This window comes from Leuresthes tenuis, unplaced genomic scaffold (assembly GCF_036924035.1).
Source record: "Leuresthes tenuis unplaced genomic scaffold, fLeuTen1.0.hap1 SCAF_4, whole genome shotgun sequence".
NCBI lineage: Eukaryota > Metazoa > Chordata > Actinopteri > Atheriniformes > Atherinopsidae > Leuresthes > Leuresthes tenuis.
Genome location: NW_027325358.1, coordinates 13,793,418 through 13,813,893, shown reverse-complemented (window position 1 = coordinate 13,813,893; position 20,476 = coordinate 13,793,418). Strand labels below are relative to the sequence as shown.

The 20,476-nt window shown below is 43.3% G+C and overlaps 1 protein-coding gene across 2 annotated transcripts; it reads right to left on the bottom strand.

The window, feature by feature from the left end:
• Positions 1–1,974: 1,974 nt before the first annotated feature.
• Positions 1,975–20,178, bottom strand: lpar2b (lysophosphatidic acid receptor 2b). Of its 2 annotated transcripts, XR_011915373.1 has the most exons (6): positions 19,797–20,178; positions 12,832–13,299; positions 11,389–11,883; positions 7,966–8,225; positions 3,321–4,102; positions 1,975–3,283 (listed from the first exon to the last, which is right to left on the bottom strand). XR_011915373.1 is itself a non-coding variant. In XM_072384689.1 (5 exons), exons 2-5 carry the CDS (start codon positions 13,085–13,087, stop codon positions 4,001–4,003), a joined length of 1,113 nt encoding a protein of 370 aa, XP_072240790.1. In that variant the 5' UTR covers positions 13,088–13,299; positions 19,797–20,178; the 3' UTR covers positions 1,975–4,000. The 2 variants fall into 2 exon arrangements, 1 of the variants encoding a protein (XP_072240790.1); XM_072384689.1 differs by having other exon boundaries at positions 1,975–4,102.
• Positions 20,179–20,476: the final 298 nt, after the last annotated feature.

The window sequence follows — 20,476 nt, the reverse complement described above, 5'->3', positions numbered from 1 at the left end:
CTCTTTGTCAGTTTTGGTCTTTAAATGGTTGTTTTGTGTCTCCAGTGGGCACTTTGCTGGTCTTCTTGGTTGTTTGTCACATTGTGGTTGTTTTGTCATTTTACACCTCTCCACATTGAGTTTGTCTCTCATTGTAGTTGTTTTGTATCTCTTTGTAGCCATTCACAGGCTCTTTGTGGTAATTATCCATCGCTATGTTGCCATTTAGTGTCTTCCTGGTAATTTTGAGTCTTTCTTTTTGGCTTGTCCACAGGGCTTCAGGCGTACGACTACGACTTTCGCCTTTCAGTCATGTGACATATGACATTGTGGTTATGTAACCTATGTGTACCTCTGTTATCTCTTTCTAATAATGAACCACTGTGTACCTACACTACTTCCTAGTTGGCCTGTAATCTCCCCCGTTTGGCAGGGATGTTCACATGCACCTCTAATACCCTTTTATTTAGCAGACAAACAAACAATGCTGATCTATTTACAGTCACACTTTCTTGCTGGTTTATTGTCCATGTGAGCAAATCTATATCCTCCAAGCTGTAAAACTGTGACAAGTAAAGCTTTCCTGCTGTACATGTCTGTGTAGATGTTTATTAAATTAAAAAGAAGTGTCTGGCACTATTCATTCTATGAAGCAGGTCTTTGAAGTACAAACATGTTTGGTGTCTCTCAAGGAACAGAGACTGAAACAGGCTTGGAGAATGTCACAGAACCAGTTTGATCTTCCAGTCAGTTCCTTTTGCTATTGGTGTACGACTAAGTCTTGTGGCCGATCTTTCCATTAGATAACAGGTAGATGGTGAAACTAGTATTAGCTCATCGGGTTCTTCAGACACTTTCCATGATGATAAAAGTAAGAGCAGACTCATGATCACCAGAATAACACTTGAAGTGAGCACGGAAGGCTTGTGAAAGCTGCTGCTCCGACTGCAAAGAGGACTTTAGCAGAGTAAGTACCTTTATGTGTGGGACGGTGTGAAAATGTTTTTAAAAAGTTCTTTACTTACAATTGACATGTTTTACTCAAGTTTTCATCTTTAGAGCGCATATAGACCCAGGAGCCGTTTGTATTAATTGTGCCAATGAGTGGCGACTTTTAAAGATTAACCAACTTAAGCTTGAATGTTGTTCTTCACTTGTGATTTGCTCTGGATAAAGAAGAAACAAACTGCAAAGTGACTAAATGTAACATTGTTAAAGCAAATCTTTGTATCAGTGTGAGAAATTTTTTTTCTTTCCCTTTTTCATACACCTTCATGTTAAAGAAACAGAGACATCTCTGATCCAAATGTAAGAGAAAATCTATAGTAAACTGTGAGATTTATCCAACAGATTTTTTTCTTTTTTTGCTTCTGACATTTTCCAAAAGTGCTTTTCAGGAAAAAAAAAATAAAAATACAAACTGGGTTTTTATTGAACTGATTTTTCTTCCTCCAGCAGGTCAACTAGCTATGGGTGACTCCTCCTGGAAAAGGATCTTCTCTCGGAAAAAGAAGAAGTCGTCGCCTCTGAACAAAGCCTTTGGTCAACTGAAGAGGGTGCTACCCAAGAAGAAGAGCAAGAGAAAGAGCATTCTGCATAAACTGAACCCGGATAACCCGAAGAAGGACAAGCAGTCCCAAAAGAGATTCTCACTGCCGACAGACAAGAAAGCCTCAACGCCGCTGAAGAGACTCTCTCTGGGCAACATAAGGAAGGAGTCTCTTCAAAATGCTTCAGCAGGAAGGAAGGAAAAGGACAGAGGGGGACTGGGCCGAGTCAGGGAGCAGATAAGAAAGAAGTTCGCTCAAGAGAACAAAAAAGACACTGGTGCTCAATCTGAGGTGGTTCCCCCACCCGTGGACCCGAAGGAAGAAAATAAAATGTCTAAAAAGAAGCTGAAAGAAATCGTAAGAATCGGCCGTCAAACAGAATCCAAATCAAACTGACAAAAACCTTAACTTAGGCAGGAGGACGAAGGAGAGTCTGGAAGACACATGGCCTCAAAGCTTTTAATGTCATTATTGTGAATCACAACCATAAAGTGTCCTGCATGATAACAACAAGATGTCAGTTAGACTTGATATTGACATAAATGAGCTGCTCTGTATTTAACTTCCATCATTCCATCACCTCTGTTACTTACACGTCCTAAAAGTATAGCATTAAAAACAAAAAACAAGATGTCTGCTCGATCGCCATTTATGTTGGATTTCTTCTGGTACGTCTGACGGAATGCACTTAAGATTCAATTTGATATCTACAATGTCATAAATAAAATACTATATATATATATATATATAGATATGTAAAACAAATATTACAGAAGAATATGGTGCATAACTCCAGCGGAGACCATTTAAATTGTGCAACAAATAACAGCAGCACATGTGAGCAAAAAAGACAAAACACTTCTAAAATGCTGTGATTGTAAAAACAATTAAAAGAGAAATAAAAATAAATACATGGCATTATGTCACAAGCCAGTGTGCTCGCTTTGATATTTAAAAGCAAAATCCAGAAACATTGATTGAACATTGATTTCTTAACCCTCCATCATTTTTAATCTTAAAAAAAAAAAAGAAATTGGCAAAAAATACCACATGATCTAAAAATTCACCCCCATTCAGCTTAAGAGGAAGATTCTGATTGGCAGCAAACATCTTCAGTACAGGTCATCCATAAAAAGAGCTTCCCTGTTGCCACGCTGCCAGCAACTTTGAAAGGAGTTCTTACTCTCACTGCGATATTTCTGCTCTTTTATTTAGCTTTGCTCGACTACGACGGAAACTGTCGGTGCAGTAATCTATGACGCTCATCAAGACAGAAGGTCTGATGAGTCATAGATGTAACTGAAAAATTAAGAACTGACTTGCAGATTTAAGAGGGTCAAAAGCACTGATGGGACAAGTACACAGTGATCACAAAAAAACAAAAAAAACAAACACCACTGCCAAAACTTAAACTAAAGATACGCAGCTTAAAAGGCTTCAAGTAAAAAAAATAAAATAAATTTTTAAAAAAGCTTCATTTTTTTTTATTTGATCGCTTTGGTGGTTTTCAAGGGACAACTCTGTCCGTAAGGTTTTTCTTGGGTGAGTTAAAGAGAGCTGCTTACACAACAGTTACGGTTAAAAACCCTACAACTGATCAACGAAGCATTATTAGACTTTTAAAAAATATATATTTTTAGAAACCATCAACAAATCTAGAAGTTACAACTTACAACCGAAAAAAGAAACAAACGAACAAAAAAAAGTTTTGGTGTCCCATTTCCTGTTATTTGTGCACTCGGCTGTCAGTTCACCTTGGGCAAAACCCAACGCAACCAGATACCACCGTACCGCAGTTAATCCTCCCGTTGTGCAGTCACTGACGTTCCGTTTCAATGGAAACCCCCCCCCATGGTTGGGGTTGAGTAGGCTGCATGATAGAAAGAGACTTGCTTGAAGACCTCCGATTATTTAGTTGGATCATTACAGTCGAAAAACACTTTTGGCAAAAACTGATTAACAAAGGGTGATTGATTGCAACTTTGGACTTGTGGCATTACATTAGCCGGCACATCTTGTTTATTTTAAGTCAGGCTTACCAGACAATCTGGCCGAAGATGGCGTGTCTATACCAGATATATAGATGCTCTAACTACAAAACGCATTGTCAGTCATTTCTTCAGCACACTGTCAACTTGTTCCAGGTATTCATCTGCCACATCCTGCTTGGGGGAAAAACAGTGAGTCATCGAGACTAGCTGGGGGTGGACGGTCTCCTTACACCTCCTGAAGCATGAAGATTATGGAGTAACATCTGCCATCATGACGGCCTGCTAATATAAGAAGTTGTTTTTTCCCCCACTTATAGATTTACCAGACACCAACAGGGTAACCCCCACCCACTAACAGAGGTAAAAACTCTTTTTGAGTCATTTCAGTCTGCTGGCTGGCAAAAGACACCTCGAGGGTTGTTCACGTCATTGTCTGGTGGGAATGCGTGTCTTGAGCACGCCGAAAATGTTCCGTTTGCCTTAATTCCACTTTTCTGAAGAGGCCGTGGTGTCCTCCATGCCTTCGTGTATGAGAGGTGTCCCGTTGCTCCCTTCTTTCCTCTGGATTGTACGCATAGACTTCTATAGACAGTGGTGGAGAGACAGATGAGAGAATGAGCAGAGGAGGAAGAGAAAAGTGAGGATTAGATTCAAGAGGATGAAAAAAAAAAGAGAGACAGAAAAATAATAAAGAGTGGGTTCGTCATGTCCAAACTAGCAAAAAGAGTCAAGTTTACTGAGAGGAAAAAAAAAATATATGAAACAAATGGTTATCCCACAGATAGCATTTCCACAAAGTTTGCCAGGTTTCTTAAAGCAAATGTCACCGGTTATCACAAAGAAGCAGTCAGAGGGGGAAAGCCGACAAAGCAGGCAGGCAGACAAGACCAAACAAATCACAGATTGTGGTCAGATTGTGCATTTATTCTCATTGTAACAATGTTTGTACAAAAATAAACCCCAAATAATATGAAAATATTCCTCAACTGTCAGATATATACCAAAAGTATGCCTATAGTAGGAAAAAAAGTGTTAGCACAATGAATTATTTGTAATCTAAGGACAAATAAGATGGTTGTAATACATAAACACCCATTGAATAGTTTCTTTTAGAATAATTTTCTTAATAAGTATTCATAGTTAATGATTTGCTGTTACCTAAAAAAAAAAAAAAAAGCTTAAACTTTCTTTGAATTACATGCCTCACTGCATATCTCACTATCACAACACAGTAAGGACAAAGGCTCTCGGTCCCGCCTTCCTTCCCCGCTCCAGCTTCCCTTTTGATCTTTATGTCAAAAAACAAAAAAAAACAAAACATGGAAAACAATGTTTCTGTGAATCGCTGCTCTCCCTCAAATATGCAAGTGCACGCATACAAGATACTCGTGACTGCACTTCCTGTGTGTGCGTGACTGTGTGTGTGCAAGTGCATGCTTCCAACATACACACATGCCAGAGTAACGAGTCAGAGGAAATGTGGCAAAAAAGCATGACCTGCGCTAACCAACAGCGTGCATCTGGACTAGCTTAAGACTTTACAACACAAGCACACAATCTAAGACGCACACAGTAACCAAGCTGCACCGAAGAGGCAGAAATACTGTGGTCACAACAAACTAAGTAACAACTTAGGGGGCAACCGTAGGATTCCAGGCATCTGGGTAATTCCATAAAAGTCGGCTGTTTATAGCGCAAGGCACTGAGGCCATTAAGGGCTTGTTTTATGAGATCTGAGGAATCTGATCAAGGTCACTCCTTAGATGTTTTGCAAAGCTTTGCCTCATGGAAAGTTTGACTTCTTGGCTGGATTGGCTTACATATGCATCGAATTATATTTTGCATGAATACTGGGACATGTGTTGCACACAGAAAAAGATTATTTGTACAAACATGAGCTAGATTTGGCAAAGAAAATAATTAGCAAATGTGGCTGTCATGAGAAACAATGATTTGCATACGGCCGATACCAAAACTTCTTAAAAACGCTACAGTATTTGTACGCAAGCCAAAGTTTACAGTAGAATGTACTGTAGAAGCTGCAGACGCACAGGAACACGCAGAAGTGGCAGGTGCAGCTGCAGCAACAGGTGAGCAAGGACACACGGAGGGGGAAAAAAAACACCCAGTGGTCTGAATAAGTTCACTCCTGAACTGATCGGATCAAGACAAAACTTGTTACAAACTTCTGCTTCGGCATGAAAATGAGGCACTCCTCGACCAGAGAGGTCACACAGGAGAAATGTTAGCAGAGTTTGGGGTATTATCAGCTACAGCGTGTGAAAAACAGCGAATACTACCCACAGGAAATACACTGTGGTTCACTTAAAGCAGTCGCGATTGTTCCACAAAAATGAGAAGATCCAAGTCTTTGTTTGTGCTTACAAACGTCCCATTTTAGTGTCTGAAGTGAAGCAAAAATTAAATGTCAAACACATGGGAGGAAATGAAAAACACAGCACTGAACCATAAATATAAAAAAAAAAAAAGTGCACCAAGTGCCTGGTGCCCCAATCACTCCGAGCGCACAGATCCACTTCCCTTCTCAAGTTTTTATGTTCAGTGAGCGGAGCATGAAATGGTAAATTAGGATTTGTCCACTGGAGTAATGGTGAGTAAGCCACAAATTAAATTATTTTCATAATCTGCAATCGCTTACTGTTGTTCATTCAAACCAAATGTCACTTGTGAATTGATCTCGAAGAGTTCCGTAGCTGCAGGACTGTCTCTTTGGCCGTGAATCTAAATTCTAAAGCACTTTCTGAGGCTACTTAACCATGCGCCTCCTTATTCCCCTTTTCATTCTGCTCAGTTCTCTCTTCAGTGCAGCAGCAACAAACACTGGATGCGCCACAAACACAGATGTAGCAGTTAAGGCACATACAGTACACATAAAACATGAATAGTTCACATTCAGACAGGTTAAAGGAAGTCACACGGTTTTCACCATAAATACAAAGTCATGCAGCTCTTGCTCCAAACTCCCAAGGAAAAGATCCGCCTTTTCTTTTTGGCCATCAATGAGCAGAAGTCATGTGACCCATCAACTGGGGTGTTGGGACCTCTAGTCGTTGACCTCCAAAACAAGAGTGGCACCTGATCCCTGCGGAATGTTTGGGTAGGGATGGGGCACACATTTGTTCTTGCCATATGGCTACACAAATGTCACCAGCTTTTCATATGAAAGCTTCATGTTACGACCGCAGTGAGCGCGTCAGAGGAAGAGAAAGTGGGGAAAGCACAAATTAAAAAGCGTTAACCAACATCAGTGTACAGTGTCAGATGATTTGAGACGAGGTGCTCAAACACAGGCGCGCGCTGTAGCGTATCAATGTATTGAATGAGGTGGGTTTTTGTACCTCTTGTATGAGCTGAGTGTCTACACTCATTCACATGCAAAACGTGGCTTTTTGTAAGAAAGGAGAAAAAGAAAAAGAAAAAGAAATGCATTGCTTGCGTAAACCCACAGTTTCAGAGTGGCAAAATGCTCCGTGACATGTTGAAATTTTAAGAAGTGCTGTCATAGAAACCGACCGATCAAGTCGAATGAACAAGTCTCTTGCACAAGTCAACGCAGTGACAGTGAGTGCCAGACGAGAGAGAGAGTTGGATGCCCAAGAAATGACAGCGTCTTAGGCCTTTTGTCCACACAAACACGGGCGTTTTGACAACAACAAAGAAAATAAATCCACTGCGCCGGCTGACTGCTCGCAAGGTAAAAGTGGAACGCACTTGAATCGTTATTTTTCAAACCATCTTCGCTATAATACACTTCAGGGCACAAAAAAAAAAAAAACTGTTGTGACACTTTTGACAAGTCGCTCAATATCAAGAGAGAAAACTGCCGTTACTCTGCAGCAGTGGAGACTTTCAGCTCATGGTTGCCTAACAACCAGAGGTCTGATCGATTGTCTGGCAAAGTAAGCGGTTGGTTCTGGGTTGTGTGACACTGGATGCCGCAGCTCTTTCCGATGCATAGAGTAACTCTAAATCTATGCTCTATGAGCAGGCATGTAAAAGCCTTGTTAACATGGTCAGCACCTTTGAGGTGGTGTCTCCTGTCGCTACGTCAACAAAGAGGGGATTGGCACATATACTGATGTCGAAACCAAGCTGATAGTTGAATCCAATCTGACAAGGCAACCACCCTTGAAGTTGCACAATGTGCATAAAACGCATTAAAAAAAAAAAAGCCTGCCTTTGTTAAAACACCCGTGTTTGTGTGTACAGTACTTGAATTCCTTATGTACACTAAAACCACAAAAAAAACTAAATGTGTCCAGCTAAGCTGTCGAATAGCTTTCGAAAATAAACAGGAAACAGATCATCAACATCTGTCTAAAGTCGGTGTGATTTCAGGGCTTTGAAGCTAAAGGCTGTCTTTAGTGCGAGTGGTTGTTTGGTTTGTGATTGCTGTCATCAGCTCCGTTGCTCTCAGAAAGTACCTCGTGCTCCATGGTGCTAAACTGAACTTCAGAGATGCCCCTGTGGTCCGAGTCCCGATAGCACGGGCAGGTCAGGATGTCCTTGAAGGTGCTCCTCATGTCCTTGTCCCTGAAGCAGTAGATGATGGGGTTGACGAAGGAGTTGCACTCGGCCAGCACCAGGAAGTACTTCTCGACGCGCAGCACCTGACATGCTTTGCAGCCCAGGCCGTCGAGCAGCAGCACGACCAGGCCGGGCGTCCAGCACACCACGAAGCAGCCTGCCGACAGAGAAGAAGGCCGAGGTCACGTCACAAGGACATCTGAACTAGTGCCGCACTCAAACAAGAAGAGTAACAGATAAAATAGAAGTTTACTAGAAGGGGGAAAAAAAAAAAAAAGAGTAGAAATTATAAAGAATCTGAAGAAGTAGGTGGTTATTTGAATGGAGAGGGAATGAACTGTGAAATCCCTCGTCTACACACAGACACGCAGTCGGTACGATCCGGTTTCATTATCATAATATTTGATAGGGCAGCACAGGAATGTACACACACTTGCCGCACGTTAAGCACTCATGTATGCACACAAACAAACTGTAGAGGGAAATGGTAAGATGATGTGGAAGGACAACGTGTCGTGCATTCCTCAGACCCCTAAAGAGCACTCTTAACTGTCACAACAACATGCTACACCTCCAATTTAAAAGGAAAACATCGTCCATGACAGCAGTCTGAAGAGACGCCAGCACATGCTCACTCCAGGGGAGAAAAAAAAAAAAAAACAGAAGAAAGCAAAAGTCTCTCCACACCAGTATGAGTGTGTCATACGTGCACAGATGAGGCAGTTTGCTGAAACAGACACGGAGCTCTGCGGCTCCCTGTCAGGGCACGCTCGGTGTTTTCCTTTTCCTGCCTCACAAGCCAAACGCCGCGATGCTGGCTGCTGAGCGACAGGACAAAAGGCGTGTAGCATTTTTGAGGAATTTAATCCAAGATTCATAGAGCGTGAGCAAAGGCACGGGAGGATTTCATAGAAACCAAGTAAGGCTAGTTGAGAAGAGAACAAAGGGGAGGTCATGTTTATTGTGGGAGGTAAAGTTGGGTCTGACAAGTACAGACAAGCTGTGGCAGGAGCCTGCATGGCAGCCTGCGATCGCATTTGTGCGGGTTCGAGTGGCTTGACACGTTTCTCAAATTCTATGAAATCCATCCGAGGCCACATTTGAGTTTCATGCCCTGTGAGCAAAATGAGTCATATACAGAAGTAAAAGCCCTAAGTTAACCACACAGACCTATTCTGGACAGGCACCCAGGTATATAAGAAGTTAGGTGAGTCATGTTAGGTGACTTATTAACGTACCGATTTGGGAACTTTATTGTTCCATGGCAAAGCTGCACCGATTCAGCCGAATTTTAGCTCATTCTGAATCAAAACCCGGTCGTGTTCGGTCGGAGGGATTGTGGGTGGTAGATTGCAAATTTAATGAGAGTTTATTCACTCACATTTCTGACACCTATAGCAACTTCTTTTCTAATGAAGTGATGTTTTTGAACAATCCACAGCTACTCTCAAATTACAGCAACTTTTCCCATTTTACATGTAAATGTGGTTAAAAGTACAACACGGTATAGCTGTTGTTTCAACTTCTACCACATGCCATCTGCAAATATAATGACAATGTTCCTTTAAGGGGAAAAAAAACCCCAAATAATACTGACTTTACAACCCACAACAAGCGTGTGTTGGTGAAGACTGCAGTTTCCTTTAGGAAAGGGTCTGTCAGGGGTTGTAGAAACTGTTTTTCAAATATCATTAAAACAAGCATATGGATCAACTCATTGGCTTTGACAAAACCACAAGTTAACCAGCTCTAGCAAACTTAGTGCAAACCGTGTTTTATAGAAACAGCAGTAAATACTGAGAGTTTGCTGCAGAGGAGCACTGCAGGAATGTCCTGGGTTTGAGATAAGAGGATCAGGAAGGAGCAGCCGCGGTGTCAGAGAGCAAGCTGACCAGTTCGACTCCAGGCCAGCCCGGACTTCCACTGCATGGCATTCCCTACTCTGTCCATTAAAGGCAAACTTTGTATCGACTCTGTACAGCAACTGCATCCGAGAGGGTTGTTGAAGCACGAGCACACAGCGTAACATGCCTGCTCAGCGTTCCTTTACTTACACTCAAATCACACTCTACCCACAAGTGTTTGCGACCACACTGAGTTGAGAATAACACGACCAGAGATGTTGATATATTTAACTGTTCTTCATTTGAAAGAGCTCTCCGACTCTGACGTTTGCTACCTAATAAGGCTCCTCAGACCACTGCCAGTGTTTTGTGGCCTTCTCTGTAATAACATAACATTATAGAGTATAACCATATCTAAGGAGCAGGGGGGCAACACCCGTTAGAATACATTTGTCATGATATGACGGTTCCTGTAGGCCAAAGCACGAAACTATTTGACCGAAAGTATGTCATGTTGCCACTGTGGCTGTTTCATTGCAACAAATTGATTCTTTTTCAGCCACTCTGTCGTAGATTTGCTGCTGCGTTTGGGATCCCTTTCTTGTTACATTACTCAAGTCGAGCCAAGTTTTAGCTGTTAGACAGGTGACCTCAGAGGTGTCGATGCAACGGTTCCAGTGGTTCCATGGCTGTAAAACAGGCCCAAATCATCAGCCCTCTTCCACCGTGCTCAACAGCTGGAATGAGGGGTTTGTGCTGATATGCTGCGTTTGGTTTTCACCAAAAGTGGTGCGGTGCATTATAACCGATCTATTTATTTATCTACATTTTATTTATCTATTTTACGCAGACTGCTTCTGGCTTCATTTCTGTGATATAAATAATAATGCTGTGTACAATAATATGTCATGCGGTGTTGTTCATCTGAGGTCGCATTCAAATATTGTTCAGAGCTGGTGAGACCCAGATAATTTTATATTATGCCCTGATACGTAAAAGTTTAGAGTGTTTAAATCACTCCACTTTGAAAGCCATCGTACAGGTTAGACATGAGTATAGAGTCATGATTTGAGAATTCATCCCATCTTTAAATGTAGCTCAAATGTAATTTAAATACGTACCATTATGCTGTAAGACATATTTAGATCATTTAAAGCTAATTTGTTTCACATTTTCATCTGTTTTAGGTGGCACAATACTCCAGTCACCAAAAGGCTGTAATTACTGTTAACAGATCAGAATAGAGGAAAACTTCCTCTTCAGAAAAGGTCTTTCATGCAAAAAAGCATCTCACAGGAGCATAAAACTGAAATATTAACAACTAAATGAAACTGACTGCCGATTTGTATTCCGAGGTGAAACACAAGGGTAAAAGAGATGAGATCATTTGATCATCAGATATTCATAATGTAGGTTTAATTAAGTTTGAAGTGTAAGCCTTTGATTCGTGTTTGTACTGTGTGTGCGTGTCCTCACCCAGGATCATGGAGACAGTCTTCATCAGGCTCAACACGGTCTCCCTGTGTCTAATCTGGGTTGTGTGCTGCGACATCTGCTTGCTTTTGTGCCTCACATAGAGAAAGATCCGAGTGTAGACAGCCACCATTATGGAGAAGGTCAGCAAGTTGAGAACAGCCCAGAACACCAGGTAGCTGCGGCTGTATAGCGGCGCCATGGTGGAGCAGTTCAACAGGTCACACAGGCAGTGCCAGCCCATGGTGGGAACCAGGCCCATAACAATGGACACGAGCCAGATGAAAATGATGATGACGAAAACCCGCCGGGTGCTCATCTTACTGTGCAGCTGCATGTTGAAGATGGTCTGGTGTCGCTCCACGGCCACCGCTAAAAGGTTTAGGACTGAGGCTGTGAGGCTGGTGTCGATCAGCCCCTGCCGCACAAACCACTGGTACTTAGACAGCTTAATAGTCCAGGGACCAGTATGGAACATCAAGTGGAGGTAGGAGACACCTGGGAAGAGGGCAGCAAGGATTTTTATTAAAAAACAGTTTGACATGTCATGTTTGCTAAAGATGTAGTTTGAGTTGGACGCTGAATAAACTCCTGGTCAGACTGAGTAAACTGGACTTTGTATTCTTGGTTTCTGTTTGCAAAGTTGCTTAATTCACTACAAGACACAATTTTTTAACTCCAGAGGAAACAGTGGTGCAGACCAGAAGTGAAACTCTCAGCATTACAGGTGGAGCACATGTCTGCTACAGCTCTGATGACCCAAAACACACTTCAGCTTCAGCTTCAGCACACACACACACACACACACACACACACCATTTACATTACGCTGCATTTACGCCGTCAGCTCTCACAAGACCCCTCAAAGACGGACACATTCCAGCTACTGCTCTCTCATTTCGAACTCAAAGTGTCAAGGGTTTCAGTTTTAAAAGCACCTGTCTGTGCTGCACTTCACCCCCAACGGTTTGATAAGATGACCTTATTACAGTGACGCATTTTTACAGAGCCACAAATTTTTATCTACGTGAAAAATCCGGAAATTTACATAAGCAGACCTGAAACTGTTTAACTGTTTAAATACCGCTTACCAAGCAAATTCACAGCTGTCTCAAAATACATGAGTTTTGAAACTATGATGGAAGTCAAAAAGGGACATTTCCCTTAGTTACAGCCCCCCCCCACCCCCCAAACACAACCCATCCACCAAGGAACCCACTTCCTTGACAACAACATTACATAGCAACAGAATGACATTCCTGCCTCGTCCAAACTGAATTTTCAAAACTTTTCAAGCCCAGTAGATAACTTGAGAATGTGTCAAAATAACTCAAAGTTTCTGATGCTAGAGTGCAACTCAGTTGGGCCTGCGTGAGCTACATGTTTATACCATCTTCTCATGATTCTAATAGTAACATAGAAACAGATACAGAGAAGTAATGTTACCTGAGAATAGGTCTGCCAAAGCCAGATTACCCAGTAAGTAGTAGATGGGAAAATGAAAGCGTCTGTTTTTGAAAATGGCCGCGATGACTAAAAGGTTGGAAAAAATAACAATGAAGCAAACCGCCATGCCCAAAGTGACGATCACGTAGTCACGTTTGCGCCAGTGGGCGCTGATGTTCTTGCCACTTTGCTCATAGAAGAATTTGACGGAGCGGTTTAAGTAGCATCCCTCTTCGTCAGGATAGACTGTATCCATGCTGAGACAGCAGGCGGATGAGGGACCAAAGAGGAGTTGAAGAGGAAGGACTGGAGGGAACCCCCGTCACACAGGGAAGCGAGGGAAGAGTTGTAGGGCGGAATTCAGACTCGACCTCTATGATGGGCTGGAGATGGACGTGCCATCAGGTGGACAGATGAGGACCGGAGGGATCCAGTTTGACGTCGAAGGCCTTTCCTGCGATTTTCAGCCTGCAGAGAAAACGGTAATCAGTTTAAGAAAACAAACACAGACACCATGTACGACTTAAATCCAAAGTTCAAGATGCCAGTGTTAATCAAAAACTTTGGCAAACGATGATATGATATTCAGTGCTGATGCACAGAATCATTAACAGTGATAGCAACGAACTGAGCAGAAGCATCATAAAGCGATCAAATCCTCGACTTAGGCTACGCCTCCAAGTCATTTCCATGTGCACAATGTGAGGAGAACTCAAACTATTAGGCCTAAAGAGTTTAACAAGCCCACTTGTCATTGAGGCCAATTGAAGAAAAAAAAATAAAAAAGGCTTCACCTTGCAACGGAGCATAAAGATCAGACTATGAAGTAACAGATACAGGTCATGTGGTCTGATTATTAATCCAGGTTTACTCTATTTCAGTGCGATAGTTGTGTCCAAGTTAGAAGTGCAGCGAATGAAGTTCTGCACCCATCCTGCCTCATTCCTACTGTACAAGCCTATGGGGGGAGTGTTATGATCCTGTGGTTGCTGCAGTTGGTCAGGTCAAGGTTCAGCAACACTATGCGTCCAAAGAAAAAGGTCAGCTGACTACCCGTGGGTACTGAATGACCAACTCTGCTTGCACAGAACACAATAATAGATGCAAAAAGTATTGTAAAAATATGATTTTTATTATGCAAATGCAAAAAACAAACAAATACTATGTAAATACTGAGAACTTTTTCTCTCAAGAAGGCAGAAAAATCTTGAATCGGAGTAACATTTTACTGCGGAGTCAATAACAAGCATCTACACAGGCTGACATGTCCCGGCAGGAACTTAGTGGATGTGTCTTTGTAATCAAAACCAGTTCAGAACAGAACTCACCCTCCACGACAAGACACATGTTAAAAGCGAGGCCAGCGGCAACCGACTTTAACCCTCCATATACGGTAAACTCGCCGCGTGGTGCACTCGGTCTCCCCCACCGTATGGTCACCATTTTAACACTTCATCGCCGCGGTTTCCAAGTTCAACTCGCTCAACAATGGAAACACCGGAGCAGCTCTCTGCAGCAGAGACACACCTCACAATTACACAATCCTGCTATGTAACCCAATCTCAATCCAAACACGCACGATGCAGCACACACAGGGAGGAACATCAGCGACCCGTTCTCCTGCCAAATGTGTGTGGGGAGGGGAAAAAATGTGCAGAGAGCAAGAAAAATTTCAAAGGAATGAAATGATGGAGGAGACAAATGTGAGAAAAATGTTTGATTATGGCATCAGCCTGAAACGAGAGCGGAGAAAAAGCAGTAGCGAGGGAAAGTGAGAGGACTTTAAGGTTAAAACCACAGCGTTATGTGGCCGAACATTATCACATAATGCCAAAAGTATTCACTCACCCATCCAAATAATTCAGTTCAGATGTTCCAATCACTTCCATGGCCACAGGTGTATAAATTCAAGCACCTCGGCATGCAGACTGCTTCTACAAACATTTGTGAAAGAATGGGTCGCTCTCAGGAGCTCAGAATTCCAGCGTGGTACCATGATAAGATGCCACCTGTGCAGTCGTGAAATTTCCTCACTACTAAATATTCCACAATCAACTGTCAGTGGTATTATAACAGAGTGGAGGCAATTGGGAACAACAACAAGTCAGCCACAAAGTGGGAGGCCATGTAAAATGACGGCGTGGGGTCAGCGGATGCTGAGGCGCATAGTGAGCAGAGGTCGCCAACTTTCTGCAGAGTCGATCGCTACAGACCTCCAAACTTCATGTGGCCTTCAGATTAGCTCAAGAACAGTGCGTAGAGAGATTCATGGAATGGGTTTCCATGGCCGAGCAGCTGCATCCAAGCCACACATCACCAAGTGGGATGCAGTGGTGTAAAGCCACTGGACTCTAGAGCAGAGGAGATGCGTTCTCTGGAGTGACGAATCAGCTTCTCCATCTGACAATCTGATGGATGAGTCTGGGTTTGGCGGTTGCCAGGGGAACGGTACTTGTCTGACTGCATTGTGCCAAGTGTAAAGTTTGGTGGAGGGGGGATTATGGTGTGGGGTTGTTTTTCAGGAGCTGGGCTTGGCCCTTTAGTTCCAGTGAAAGAAACTCTGAATGCTTCAGCATACCAGGAGATTTTGGACAATTTCATGCTCCCAACTTTGTGGAAACAGTTTGGGGATGGACCCTTCCTGTTCCAACATGACTGCGCAACAGTGCACAAAGCAAGGTCCATAAAGACATGGATGAGTAAGTTTGGTGTGGAAGAACTTGACTGGCCTGCACAGAGTCCTGACTTCAACCCAATCGATCACCTCTGGGATGAATCAGAGCGGAGACTGTGAGCCAGGCCTTCTCATGTAACATCAGTGTCTGACCTCACAAATGCACTTCTGGAAGAATGGTCAAAAATTCCCCATAAACACACTCCCAAACCTTGTGGAAAGCTTGCCCAGAAGATGTGAAGCTGTCATAGCTGCAAAGGGTGGGTCGCTGTCATATTAAACCCTATGGATTAAGAATGTGATGTCACTGAAGCTCATCTGCGTGTAAAGGCAGATGAGCGAATACTTTTGGCAATATAGAGTATGTCATCACAGTGTGTGTGCGTGTGTGTGTTCCCTAAAGTGTCACACACTATATCTCACACTCGTGCTGAGAAATTAGAAAGCAAAAGGCAGTGTATTTGTTTCTTCTTCAGCGAAATGAAGTGCTGGTTTAGGTTTTGACAAAGAAAATGATGAACTCAATAAATCAGCTGCAAAATAACCAGAGGAGACTTTTAAAGGTCAAATAAGGAGAAGAGCTGGCATCTAGACTCTTTTATCTTGATGTGCACAGTCAGGGTGTCGTAGTAGCATTTAACCCCAGTTGCAGAAAGAAGAAACAAAAATGTTTAGCAACAGACTAGACAGATGATAATCTCAATATTTAATCCGTAAATCATCCATTTACTCAAAAAAAAAGAACCTACTGAACTTTGCTAAAGTTGTTTGGACTGAAGCGCTTCACAGATCTAAGGTTGTTGTGGGAAAATACATTTGAAATTCCTCCAGAGAGAAAGCTGTTTGAAGGCCAAACAGAAGAACCTCTGACAACACACATTTATTCCGACCTTTTCGCGATCCGCTCCAAGGCGTCTGAAAAACAGACCATCAGAGCAGCTGCACAGGAGTAGAGTGCATCTGAGGCTGCGACGTCTGCAGTGACGGCCGCAATACGGCACAGCTCGAGTTCTCAGGGCGCCGCAGAGCTTTTTTAAATTTTTTTTCAAAGTTAGATGCTGCACAAGCGAGAAGAAGAAAAAAGGTTGAGGTTTACAGGTTCTACCAGCGACTGTATGTGAGGAAAAACCAAAAAGACTGTGGCAGTTCAGTGGAATGGCAGAGAGTTAGTTAAAAGAGGAAGAACAGAAGAATGTACCACAAGGAGGAAGACGTGCGGACAGCGAAAATGAAGAAGCATAAATGAGAAGCAGACTGTGCTGAAACAATCTTTACTATTTTTAAAAGTTAACTCCGCCACAAGGAAGATCTGTCGCCATGACCCTACCTGGCAGGAGCTGTGCGTGCAGGAGAAAACACAACATTTGGAACTAAAGGTCCGCCATACAAAGCTCCTGCTCCAGGCCATAAGCTCGCTTCATGGGGACATACAGGAGGCTGGAAATGGTTCAGCTTCACTGCTGATTTCACTACAGTAACAGGTGAAGGAGCACCACAGGGACCTCTGTTCTTGATTCATAATGAGTAATGGTGAGTAATGAAAATCACAAGTGAGCTGGTTGGGGACCAACCAGAGCTTAGAGGAAAGTGAAGAGTATGAGTCAAAGTGCAGCCGTTTCTGCACCGACAGCTTCTATTCCCCCAGAAAATCTAACAACGTTCACAATAAATAGCGCTCCGAGTTCTCTCCACGACTGAGATGATCTCGGGGAAGATGCTTTTCAGCCGACATGTCGACAAGAAGCGCATTTATACGGCACAAGAGTTGTGTTAGTTCGACCAAAACTGGACTTTTTAAAAACCACGCAAACACGCAAGTCAAAACCGGGCAAAACACACCCAGAAACTGCGGTTGGGGAACAAATCACTCCAGCATATATGTGCTCAACGCGCTCCACAGAAATTTAGATGCACATCAATACGGCCGAATTTCACATAAAGATCCCCCTACTGACATATTTTTCCTTATCTCCACCTTTCCAAAACACAATATTAGTGAGCTCAGCATGCAGGGGACCTGCATACAAGACGACCTCAAAGCAACTGGGATCAACAAGGTGTGGAAGCAAAATAGCGACCCTCCTATAAACCCAAAATTAGGTAAAGTGCGACATCAGCTTCACATTCTCTGAAAAACATCTGCCTCAAACTCCCAGGTGAACCCACTGTATTCAATCCACAAACGAGTGCCAGTGTCAAGAAGAAGTTACATGTGGCACATGTAGGCCCCCCCAGCCCTTTGAGACGTTATGTGTGGCCCTGAACCTTTTGGATCTGTGTATGAGCTGCAAGCATTTACTCCAAGATGTTCCTTGTGGCCCTTCCACCACGTCTGTGTGTCTCCAAACGACCGCATTTGCATGACTGTGTGTTTTCATGCGCCATGTGTCTCTCTTTGTGTGTGAATGGACTGGGGTTGGATCAGTAAACACCGGTTAGAATGCAAACCGGTCATTACCAGAGGAGCCACACCCAGGTCTCCACTCCCTCCTCCCTCTCAGAAAGAAGAGCCTCAGCAGGCAAACTGCAGCCAGTCCTACGGGAGAGGACAGGCTTCCAGCACACAGCGACTACAACCGTGTGGCAACAGACAGTTGATCTGTGCTCATCTTCACAGGAGCAACCTAATGATGACTCTGAAGCACACAAACTCTGCACTTGCAGGTCATCTCCTCGATCACACTGCGGGCAATCGACCATAGAAGGGTTTCCTTTTTCTTAAGGAATAAACAGCATTGTGTCCCAAAAATCAAAACAACAACTTCTGTATAACTGAGGACACATTCAGACACGCTTTTTTTCTTTCCACCGTTGCCTCGTTTCCTTAGATCAGCAACTTTTGGACCAATTTGGAATTGGATTATGATTGAGTTACAATGAACAGGATTCTAATGGGCTTGAATTCCAATTCCTTTCCGTGTCGTTGAAGTGCCCCGAGATGACACTTGTTGGGATTTTGGCGCTGTAGAAGTAAAACTGAATTAAATTTAAACTGAATAGGCTATAGGGGACGTGAAGTAGAGATAATTTGTAACAAAGAAGTCCATTAAAATAAAAAAAATCAATGGTAAACGAGTACCTGGAGCAAAGAGTTCAGTGGTGTAGTGAGCTTACTGGAGGAATACGTGTTTTCAGTTTCAGCAAAGGCAACTGTGGATTTCAGTAAATGAATAACACTAACAATAATCCTAAATCACTGACAGGAAAGCACTCTGGGCGTGTTTGGCGCTAGGAGACGAGATAGGATTGCAACCACTGTGTCTCCCCATCATTTAAAAAAAAAAAGAAGAAAAAAACAATCTCAAAGTCCTGCTTCTCTAAACTAAAGACTAGTGTTGCTCTGTTGGTTGGACAAAACAAGCGTTTTAAAGTCATCACTTTGAGGCGACCGTGCCAAACACGTCACACCTTACCCCCCCCCCTCAGTCCCTTAGAGTCAGCAAATGACTGAAGGATGCTGATTCTGGGCCAAACTCTGAGAAACGAGCAGGCTGTTCGCCGAAAGTCTCTTAAAATGAGTGCTGCTCAGGTTCCACACATTGGTTTCAGCTTCTTAGAATAAGAGACAAACTCACATCACTTACCCACCGGCTTCATCAAGAACAAAGATGCGAATACTTCTACAGCTCAATATACATCAGGAAATAGCAAACGCCTTTTTTTTATTTCGTTTCAGTTCAACTCCACATCACCAGCATTTACTTTCCGAGTTGAGTCAACACTGCAATAATGTGTCAACAAAACCTGAGCGACTAAACCCCCGCTGTGGTTATCTTTATTGCGGGAGTTGTTCTCCGAATTGCCTCACAATTACCGCGCAGGTAACGCATCGAAACGGCCCACATGTGCAATCAAAGTATGTTGAACTATTATCTGTTTGGCCAAAATGCGAAATGTGCAGCGGAGGCATCCCGCAGGAGGGAGATAACAAAAACGAAAGTTTCTTATCTTGCTGGGAGAGATAACAGCGCTTTTTTTTTTGCAGAGAGTAGGGCAAAGTTGTCTGGCATGGACAGATTTCTCAAAAGGGGCATGGTCAGAGGAGACGGTGCAAACGATGTTCAGATTGCAATGAAACTCCAGGCTCCTTCCTCCAAAGTGAGAGACAGTGCGGATGCCTGAGCGCGCTGATGGGAGCGACGACCCCCGGGCAGAAGAGCAGCAAAAAAAAGAAAAAAGAAGAAGCCCCCTCTTCATTTACACATACTTAAAGTTTTCAAATGAGGTGATTACCACAAAGGATTAAACATACATGTACAGGATATGAGTAAATGCATGTATATGAACTCACCTTTCTGTGCGTATGAACTTGTCTGTCAAGTATATCCAGATAAAATCTCGTCGAGGTGGGAAACAATGTACGTTCGCACCTGAGATCACCTTGTTTGCGCTTCCCTCGGCGGACTGAGAGAAAAAAAAAAACCAAAAAGGAGTGCAAATACAGACACGTTGTGCTGTGGTTTTTGGGGGAGATTCTGTCGAAGCTTCCTTCCAAGTCTTTTCTTCACGTCCCCAAAAAAAGTTAAACGCGGCGGATATAAAGCGCGTCCCCTGTGTTGGCACTTTCTGCTCGCTTCCGGAAATCTGGGCGGTTGTTACCTGTGCGGAGAGATCCGCGCAGGAGGAGCTGTATGGGTGCGGCACGATCCCGCGCGGCTGCGGCAGCTGCTGCTGTTGCTCCACTCTCTGGCCGGCTCGTTTTCACAAAGGAGCAGGTTGGAGCTCTTTGGTATGCTCCCTCCACCAACCTGAGCACTCGGTGTCCGCCCCCAGCTGGCCGCTATTGGCTGTCGAGGAGACAAACCAGCCAATGAGAGTGGCGTTGAGGAGTGATGGACGTGACAGAGAGACGGGATTGTATGACTGAAATAGTATAGAAGGGATGAATTATTAATGAGTTTGAGTAAAGTCGGGCCGAGGTTAGGGAAAGTTTCCCAGCATATGGTGCTGAAGCAGATCAGTTATATCAAT

Excerpts from the sequence above, each read along its gene's own strand:
- lpar2b (XM_072384689.1), bottom strand. The coding sequence starts at position 13,087 with ATGGATACAGTCTATCCTGACGAAGAGGGATGCTACTTAAACCGCTCC. Across the intron at positions 11,884-12,831 it reads TTTGGCAGACCTATTCTCAG|GTGTCTCCTACCTCCACTTG; the intron begins GTAACATTACTT and ends CCCTCTTCCCAG. Across the intron at positions 4,103-7,965 it reads TTAGCACCATGGAGCACGAG|AAGTCTATGCGTACAATCCA; the intron begins GTACTTTCTGAG and ends CACTGTCTATAG.